The sequence below is a fragment of the Panthera tigris genome, chromosome B1 (assembly GCF_018350195.1).
Source record: "Panthera tigris isolate Pti1 chromosome B1, P.tigris_Pti1_mat1.1, whole genome shotgun sequence".
NCBI lineage: Eukaryota > Metazoa > Chordata > Mammalia > Carnivora > Felidae > Panthera > Panthera tigris.
The window spans coordinates 64564015-64574664 of NC_056663.1; the positions used below are offsets into that span (position 1 = coordinate 64564015).

General features: G+C 38.6%; 1 protein-coding gene across 1 annotated transcript; it reads left to right on the forward strand.

Moving 5' to 3' along the window:
• The first annotated feature begins 552 nt into the window (after positions 1–552).
• TKTL2 (transketolase like 2) lies at positions 553–3216 on the forward strand. The gene has a single exon (XM_007084228.3). The coding sequence runs from the start codon at positions 615–617 to the stop codon at positions 2490–2492; it is 1878 nt and encodes a 625-aa protein (XP_007084290.2). The 5' UTR covers positions 553–614; the 3' UTR covers positions 2493–3216.
• The last annotated feature ends 7434 nt before the right edge of the window (positions 3217–10650 follow it).

The window sequence follows — 10650 nt, forward strand, 5'->3', positions numbered from 1 at the left end:
GGTATATTGGGAAAATTGCGGTACTAGATACTCTGCCACTGAGTGGTTTTAAATTTGTTCTTCCTGCACCTTTTGTCCAAATAAGTCATTGTACTTCTCTGAGTCGGAGACAGAATTTTCAGTTGTTCTGAGAAAGTCTTTGTTGGCATAGTGTTACCATATTGGCTATATTGAAAGCGACTTTGGGTCATTTCTATTAATACCCAGCTGTGAAGCAGTGGACAAATCTTGGATATACGCAGAATGCATTAAAAGAAAAGCACAGCCTCATAAATTTCTCCATATAACACATAGAAATGAGAATGATCCCTTTTGAATTTGTAACAGGAGGAAAGGTATAAATAAATTTTATTATTTTTAATAATGTTGAACATTAAGTGACACAATTAATATAAAAATACATTCCATTGAGTGCAGAACGACACGGCCGTGCGCGGAAGAAGAAAGGTGCACAGCGACCCTGAGTCTCGCGACAAAGCCTCTCCTCCCGCGGCTCTTGCGTTGGCGGAGCTCACTTCCTGGAGTAGGCGGGGCCAGGGGCGACGGTCACGTGACATAACGGTGAGGGGTGCGCAGGCAGCGTTTGCCCTGAGCTGACCGGTGAGCTAACCGTCATGGCCAACGACTGCAAGCCTGATGGGAACACCGTGCAGGTGCTGCGGGACGTGGCCAACCGCCTGCGAATCCATTCCATCAGGGCCACATGTGCCTCCGGCTCCGGCCACCCCACTTCATGTTGCAGTGCAGCCGAGATCATGTCCGTGCTCTTCTTCCACACCATGAGGTATAAACAGACAGACCCAGGACATCCCGACAACGACCGATTCATCCTCTCGAAGGGCCATGCTGCCCCAATCCTCTATGCCGCTTGGGCAGAGGTGGGCAACATCAGCGAATCTGACTTGCTGAGCTTGAGGAAAATTCACAGTGACTTGGAGGGACATCCCACCCCAAGAGTGCTGTTTGTTGATGTGGCAACAGGATCACTTGGGCAAGGATTAGGTGCCGCGTGTGGAATGGCTTATACTGGCAAGTACTTCGACAAGGCCAGCTACCGGGTGTTCTGCCTCATAGGGGATGGCGAATCCTCAGAAGGCTCTGTCTGGGAGGCTTTGGCCTTTGCTTCTCACTACAATTTAGACAATCTCGTGGCAGTCTTCGACGTGAACCGCTTAGGACAAAGTGGAGCCACGCCTCTTGAGCACTGCACAGACATCTATCAGAATCGCTGTGAAGTCTTTGGGTGGAATACTTACCTAGTGGATGGCCATGATGTGGAGGCATTATGCCAAGCATTTTGGCAAGCGGCTGAAGTGAAGAACAAGCCCACTGCCATAGTTGCAAAGACCTTCAAGGGCCGGGGTATTCCAGATATTGAGGATGCAGAAAATTGGCATGGAAAGCCGATGCCAAAAGAAAGAGTAGATACAATCATCAAATTAATTGAGAGTCAGATACAGACCAACAGGAATCTCATACCAAAACCTCCCATTGAAGACTCACCTCAAATCAGCATCAGCAATATAAAAATGACCTGTCTGCCTGAATATATAGTTGGTGACACGATAGCTACTAGGAAAGCATGTGGTTTGGCTTTGGCAAAACTGGGCCACGCAAATGAAAGAGTTATTGTCCTGGATGGTGACACAAAAAACGCCACCTTTTCTGAGATATTCAATAAAGAGCACCCTGAGCATTTTATTGAGTGTTTTATTGCTGAGCAAAACATGGTGAGTGTGGCACTAGGCTGTGCCACACGTGGTCGAACCATTGCTTTTGTTAGTACCTTTGCTGCCTTTTTGGCCAGAGCATTCGATCAGATAAGGATGGGAGCCATATCTCAAACCAATATCAATCTTATTGGTTCCCACTGTGGGGTATCCATTGGTGACGATGGACCCTCCCAGGTGGCCCTGGAGGATCTAGCCATGTTCCGAAGTATTCCCAACTGTACCGTTTTCTATCCAAGTGATGCCGTCTCAACAGAGTATGCTGTTTATCTGGCTGCCAATACCAAAGGAATGTGCTTCATTCGGACCAGCCAACCAGAAACTGCAGTTATTTATACCCCACAAGAAAATTTTGAGATTGGGCAGGCCAAGGTCATCCGCCAGAGTGTCAATGACAAAGTCACAGTTATTGGAGCTGGAGTTACTCTGCATGAAGCCTTAGCAGCTGCTGACAGTCTTTCTCAACAAGGTATTTCTATCCGTGTCATTGACCCATTTACCATTAAACCCCTGGATGCTGCCAACATCATCTCCAATGCAAGAGCTACAGGTGGCCGGGTTATCACAGTGGAGGATCACTACCGGGAAGGTGGCATTGGAGAAGCTGTATGTGCAGCTGTCTCTAGAGAGCCTGACATCCTTGTTCATCAGCTGGCAGTGTCAGAAGTGCCTCAAAGTGGAAAACCTGGTGAATTGCTGGATAAGTTTGGTATCAGTGCCAGACACATCATAGCGGCTGTGAAAAATACTTTAATGAACTAAAATAGCTCATTTCTTAGAGTTAGTCTGTTGGCTGGCTTTGCTTTGATCTTAAAACACTGGCATCTTTATATTACATTCATGATTGTTGTTACTAAACCGTCATTTATATCGATGCCATTGTGGTTTTTTTAAGAGAGAGACATTAAACTGTCACTGTGTATACAGATGTCGCTCTCATTTTTTAATCATTAAAGTAGCTTATAACATTTTGGGTAACAGGAATAGCAAACAAAACAACCACCTCAAACAAAGTTTTCTGGAAGACTACAAATAACTGCACTGAGAATCAACATAGAGGTAACAGTTTCGCAAATGTATGTAATTTCCTTGTAAGTAAAGAAAAAAAAAAAGAATTTAATTGTACACTTCAATAGTCCAGGTTCTGAGGCAAGTTCCAGCTTTCATGGAATGCTATTGTACCTGCAGCTTCCTGGATAATGTTTGACTGCAATTGCCTTAAAATTTCCTCTGATGTCTGCCTCATCTCTCCTCTACCATTTAGAAGCTGTTGAGCAGCACTAAACGTGTATATGATGTACTGGATGGCATGTGGTGACTGTTCCATAAAGAGATGAAAGCATAACTAGTTTTCGTTTGTGTCCTACACTGTTCTGTGAGGTTTTAGAAATGTTTCCTTTTGTCAGTGACCAAACCAGATTGCTAACTTGATTATACTCATGTAAGGATACTGACATCAATGTAATAAAGCATTGAAAAACCATCAGCTTTATTTAGTTTGTGCCATGCATGTATGATTTGGCTTCTCCTTGATATTTTGTTTAAATCAGAAGCAGAAAGAGGCGTGTCCCCCCACGGAAATCCTGGAAAAAGGTCCAAGCTCTAGGTAAAACACTAGAGAATAATGTGTGGGCAGAAAAACATCTCTGAAGCAGGCTCCTTACTTTTAGCTCTGAAAACATAAATTATTTGGCTGGAATATAAGGAAAAAGTGCCAATCAGATAAACTGAAGGGAAACCTGAGGTCCAAAACTAAATGTAAAATTACTCTGGTATATCAGATTAATTCTGTATTTTTATTGCTTTCATTAAGTGCCCCTATTAAGTTCCTTGGAGGCATCACCAATTTGTGTCAGGAATTGTTCTAGAAGGTATGGTAGAGATAAAAAAAAATACTAACCTAGGAAGCAGAGAGATCTGGGGCTGCTCATTTTACTAGTGCCTTTTTTCTTGGATCGTGTTCTAGTTTCTTCTTTTGAAAATTGATCATGATAATTACTCTTTTATTTCATAAGATTTAAAAATTACTTTGTAAAAATAAAGAGTTGCTATAGGACCACTGTGGAAATTTAGAAACTACAAATAAGGGGAAAAAAAAAATTCCCTCGCTTATCACCAAAACCCAAATCCATTTCATTGCGCTTCTCACCTGGGATCTATAACTGAATCTTCCATATAGTCATTCCCATATAGTAACATCAATCAAATATTACATATATCTATGAGTGGGGTACTGAATAATAGTCTCCATCCCTAATTTTTCCAAAGTTTAGGGATAACACTGATGCAGACACAGAACAAAATAAATTGCTAATGCAAAATTACTTGTTATAATTTGCACATACTGGGAAGGAGCTTCAGCTTTTAGGGCTTAAACATAACTGCGGGATGAAAAATGATCTGTTTCCAACCCTACATGCATAAACACACCTTTTAAAATGACAATAGATCAGGGGTTTTTGTGGGTTTTTGCTTTGTTTTGTTTTGTTTTGTTTTGTTTTATAATGACTAATGGGATCTTTGAGACTACCAGAAATATTTTTTTTATAGGAAGGCAGGGAAACCTTTATGAATCGTTCCTGCAAATGTTCTGTCCCACAAGGCATCAATTAGTGGCCATCAGCTCTAGAGAGAATATATAGGAGATGAAACTTCTTATTTCATGTCTACAATTCTTCAGGTAAAATGAAATCAAATCCAGTTTTGTTACCTTGAATGTGTTCCAGCCTTGAATCTGTCCCGAGATCTTCTTTTTCTTAAGATTTTATTTTTTAAGTAATCTCGATACCCAATGTGAGGCTTGAACTCACAACCCCAAGATCAAGAGTCACATGCTCTTCCAACTCAGCCAGCCAGGTGGCCCTATCCTGAGGTCTTTTAAGTCTCCATGGAAATCTTAGTAGAGAATAGTCCTAACTGATGCTAACCCTTGACGACTGCTAACGCTTGTGAAGATGCAGTTTTGATTTTGATCAACACCATGATCATTGGCTTACCTCTGGTCTGCTATTTGTTGATTCACTTAGAAAAAGGTCTTTTAGATTTTCAAGAGAGCCAACTGCCATTCCAGGGACAGCTAGGACTGCCAACAGCTGCCTTGCTTATGGTTGTACTAGAGAAGGCCTGCCGGCAGTCCTTCTTACAGATAGTAAAAGAAGAAATCAGAAGGTTAAATTTTTAAATACAGCAATGGCTCTTAAGCACCTAGGAGTTTGAGGGTTCCTTTTGGGGAAAGAATAGTTTTCTAAAGAAAAAGTAAAAGGATCGATGTTTCTGATTTTTAAGTCATAATAATATGGGGTACTGGCAGATATTTAGTTATCCATGTTTACTGAACTGTACAGGAATTACTACATTCTACAGGGTGCAATCAGAGAGGGTCTGGTTTTGGAGGGTTGAGAAGTATTGGTGGCTATTACTATTGTGATACATAAAGGAGGTCCTGAAATATTACTGTGATGGGGGAAGATGTTTAAATAAGTGAAAATGACTGAAAGTGTTATGAAATTAGTTAGAGATAGCATGAAAAGTGCTTACTTATAATGGAAAGAGACAAGGGGTGTTTCAAAAAATACAGATGAGAGGCACATGGGTGGCTCAGTCAGTGAAGCATCAGACTCTTTATTTCGACTCAGGTCGTGACCTCAAAATTGTGGGTTTGAGCCCCACGTCAGGGTCCACACTGACAGTGTGCAGCCTGCTTGGGATCCTCTCTCTCCCTCACTCTCTGCCCTTTCCATCTTCGGGCACACACCCACTCTCTCTCTCAAAATAAGTAAATAAATAAAAAGAATATAGACAACAGTTAATGAAAAAATAAAACCATTTTATGATTATATACACAAGAGTTGAGTCACCTTAATCAAACCAGTTATAAAAAGAAACATAATTCTTAATATTTTTATATAACATAAATTTAATATAATATTTAAATATGTTTATATCACGCACATTGAATGAAAAGGATTTATGATTAAATTCAAAAAAAATTTATTTTTGTTTCCCTCTGCCCCTTTTAAAAGTGTTCAGTGTGGGTAAATTCACTGTGACTCACTGAATGGAAAGTTGGACAGATCCCATGACATCCCTGTCCACATTTAGGTATCATCATTTTAAATCATAAAAATCCAATCAGGATTCAGTGATTAAAATATATCATATATGTGTGTGTGTGTGTGTGTGTGTGTGTGTATACTTATTAAGCAATGCTTCCATTTTCTTTTGCTTCGTTTCACCCAAACAAAGGGCCATAGTTAGCAGCTGCTCACTCTCAGTGAAAGGCGGGTTATTGTCTTTGCTTGGTTTCCTTTCCCCTGTTCCTTCTCCCAGCCTCGTCAACTGCTAGCTAGAGTTTTAGGCCAGAAAAGAGGTAAGAGGAGAAGTGGCTCTTACTTGGCTGGAAGGTTGTGTTTGCAGAGTTTGGAAAGTGGTTAAGGCTGACGATGCAGCTTTGTACATGTACCTTTATTTCACGTGTGCAAGTATTCTGAAATTTAGACAACCTTATCTCTATGTCATAAGTTGGAATAAATGCAAGCCGTTAAACCAAAATCCAACAAATACACATTTATTTACAAGAAGTCAAAAAAAAAAAAAAACAACCAGTCACACAGTGTGTTGTTGTAAGCCCTCTATTGTAAAGCAGTGTTACAAGCTCACTGGATAAATGTTTGCTCCAAGTTGGGCATGAGTAAGAGTGAAGTTCTAAATATTTAACAGCCAGCATAGTCTGGGCACCTACTGCTAAGAATGAATGTTGAACTAATCAGAAGATACCCTGCCAGAAGGACTATACTGTAAAGTGTACTGATGATCAGCTCTGGAACCAATTATATTCCAAAAGGAGAAATAGCAATCATTTAGTTGGATCAGGAGTACCCTGCAAAGTGAAAGACACAGAGCTCTAGATGTGGAGTGTTGTTCCTCCGAAAGATAGATGGCTGACTTTTCCAGATCCTTATATCTCATACCTTCAAAGGGAGAGCAATATGCATAAAATTTATGGTCAAGCCCATTATCTTAAATACAATGTATTTCACCAATGAAAAGTTATTTGAATAACCATATGTTATTAACAAATGGATTGTGGTATGGATTATGCATTAGTGTACTTCAAAAGCAAACTAAGCATCCCATACATGTAGGTGAAAATAAGTGGACACACACACATATGGACATATACACTCACATGTGTGTGTACATCACACTATTTATACTAACGTGTTCAAAAGAAAATTACTCCATGAATGATAAATTCTACTATATTCTTATCTCACAGATGAGAAAGCTAAAGTGGAGAGAGCTTATGTGTGCATAACTTGCTCAACGTAACATAGCTAGTATGTCGTGGAGGCTGATTTTATTTTTTTAAATTTTTTTTTAGTGTTTATTTATTTTTGAGAGAGAGAGAGAGAAAGAGCATGCGTGGGGGAGGGGCAGAGAGAGAGGGAGACAGAATCCGAAGCAGGCTCCAGGCTCTGACCTATCAGCACAGAGCCCGACTTGAGGCTTGAAATCACGAACCATGAGATCATGACCTGAGCTGAAGTCGGATGCTTAACCAACTGAGCCACCCAGGCGCCCCAAGCCTGATTTTAAAGTTATGTGTTTCATATGATTCTCGCAGTAATCTTGAAATATGTATTTTATTATTATCTCCATTTTCTCAGATGAGGAAACTTACTCTCCAGAAAGAGAATGTCACTTGTTTTGTTTCTAAAACTGGTTCCTAAGTTCCATTATACCTATCTCATTTCTTTTTTATTTCCCCTCCTGAATTATGTTTCTGATTTAAATAGATTTTTTATTCAGTATAAACAGAGATTTTGTAAAAATAAAACACAACAAATAGCTATAGTGTGGTACCTGAGCTTTCTCGTCAGTTCAGGAGACAGGGTCATCTGTACATCGAAGAAACACTTATGGGAACCTCCCTCGGTACCCAGATGCTGCTAAGCTGATGTCTTGTCTTTTTGTCTCTTGGCCTTACAGATATCTGACTCTTTAGGACTGTATCTACTGCTCTATTCTTATTGTAGCATTGAAGTGTTAGAGCTCCATTTATATACAAAAGGTTTGACAGCAGAATAGAAAAGTTACCCTTGGCCCAAGTTAGTCATCCTCTGAAAACTACTGAGTATATAGTAATCTATTCCCAAAACCCTAAAAAGTATACTTTCATTTCAAATTTTCACCTGCACTAAATACCACTCCCTGAACTATTCTGATAGCATCTACTCTTTAGGTAAGAGATTGAGACCAAATAAATAATAGACATTAATTACATTAAGAGCCACCTAACTCAACCAGCTGTACAAGTCATTTGAAAATAGGGGCATTTGGTTAATTGGTAGTTTCACTCTCTCTAGACAATGCAAGGATGTTAGAACACTTTAGCTTCTGTTTACACCAACCCACTCACACATAAATGGTATTGTTTTCATATACAGTAAAACCTCGGATTAGGTGCATAATTCATTCCAGAAACATGCTTGTAATCCAAAGCACTTGTGTGTCAAAGTGAATTTCCCCATAATAAATAATGGAAACTCAGATGATTCATTCCACAACCCAAAAAGATTCATATAAAAATGATTACAATACTGTAATTTAATACAAAATAATACATAAAATATAAAATATAAAGAAAAATAAACAAATTAACCTGCACTTACCTTTGAAAACCTTTGTGGCTGGTGTGAGGCAGCCAAGAGGAGGAGGAGGGTTATTGTGTAGGAGGACTTTTGCTATCACTAATCACTGCTATCTACCAGCTCAATGGAATCTTTGTCTTTTCATGGAACTCTAACAAGGAACCTTTCCAATGACACTTGCTTTTGCCTCCTTTTGAGAATTTCACGGAAATGTAGCATTGCATTGATGATCACCCACAATCCTGCAGGGTGAGAGGGAAAGAGAACAACCATTGGCTCAGTTGTAATCATGGGACGTTCAGCAACATGTACTACTTGTATTGCAAAACATTGCTCATTTATCAAATTCAAATTTATTAAAAATGTTTGCTCATCTTGAGGTATACTCATAGAACAAGTTATTTGCAACCCAAGGTTTTAAGGTACTTTAAATCCTTCCATGTACATTTTTATTTAAAAAATTAACAAACTGTTTTGATGTATAGTATCCAATCAAAAAAGTGCACAAATCATAAGTGCACAGTTCAGTGAATTTCCACAAAGTGGAAACATTCTTCTAGCTCACACTGAGTGAAGAATTATAGCAGCATTACAGAAGCCACGTTCTTGCCCCCGCCCATGTGTTGTTTCTTCTTTCTCTTCAGAGGAACCACTATTTTAACTTCTAGCTCCACAGATTACTTTTACCTGTTTTTGAACTTTATGTAAATGTTATATTACAGTGTGTACTATTTTATATCTGGTTTCATTTCCTGAACATTGTGCTTATGGAATTTTCCGTATTGTTAACTGTACTTGACATTCATTCAATTTCTCTGCTGGACAGTATTACAAATCATGGATATACCACAGGATATTTATATCTTTAAATTATTGACAAACATTGGGTTTGTTTTTAGTTCAAGGCTATAAAGTAGCGCTGCTATGAACATTATTATACAGTATTTTGGTAAACACATGAATGTATTTATTTATTTTAGTTTTTAACTTTTACCTTAGGACATTTATAAATTGCATGTTATAATGATACCTCATACTTAAAGAAATAAAAGTTAACCTGCCTTTAAGTCTAAACAATACACTACACTATTCTTTTAGGAGACAAAAGGGATCTCCCTCCTTATTAAATTCTTACTTTAGGACATATCAATTTGTACTCCTCACAAGAGGCATGACATTAAGAAAACAAAAAAAGATGATTTTTTTCCTCCTGCTTCCAAAATTCTTATCAGTCACCCCTAGATGATCACCAGTAAAGTTAAAGGTAAAAAATTAACATGCACAGAGGCACCTGAGTGGCTCAGTTAGTCAAGCATCTGACTCTTGATTTTGGCTTAGATCATGATCCCAGGATTGTGGGATGGAGCCCCACATCGGGATCCATGCTGAGCGGGAAGCCTGCTTGAGATTCTCTCCACCCCCCTCCCTCCCCACTGCTTGTGCACACTCTCTCTAAAATTAAAAATTAAAACAATTAACATATATAATATATCATCACATCAATTCCCTGTTGAATTTTTTTCCAAGTGACAGTTTTGTGAACTCAAATGACTGTCAGATGATGAGGAATTTAAATTTTAAAGCAACTATGTAATTAATCTGCAACTTAACTTTGTAACTAAAACCTAGTAAAACAATTTTGAGGTGAAACATTCTAATAATTTAAATTTATGATGTGAGAGTATATATAGTATGTAAGTATGCCCACATTATAAATTTGTGATTTCTTTCTTCCTTTCTTTTTTCTTTCTTTCTTTCTTTCTTTCTTTCTTTCTTTCTTTCTTTCTTTCTTTCTCTCCTCTTCCAAGATCAGTCAAAAGCAGTAATCCATTTAAAAATCAGGAAATGAGCAAACCTTTTAAAACATTTCAATGTTTTCTTTATATGGTATTAAAATAAATGCTCCATAAAACTGTTGCCTTCGGTAAGAATAAGGTCTGTTTTGAGGACAACATTTATCATTGCCCAAAATCGCTCAGAAGATGTAGATGATAAGATATTTTGCTTGGACTGTAGTAGATAACCTCGAAAACTGTTCCTCAAATTTATTTTTTTTTTAATTTAAAAACAAATTTTAAATGTTTTTATTTATTTTTGAGAGAAAGAGAGACAGAGTACTAGTGAGGGATGAGCAGAGAGAGAGGGAGACACAGAATCCGAAACAGGCTCCAGACTTCGAGCTGTGTACAGAGCCCGATGAGGGGCTCAAACTCACAAACTGTGAGATTGTGACCTGAGCCGAAGTCGGCCATTCAACCAACTGAGCC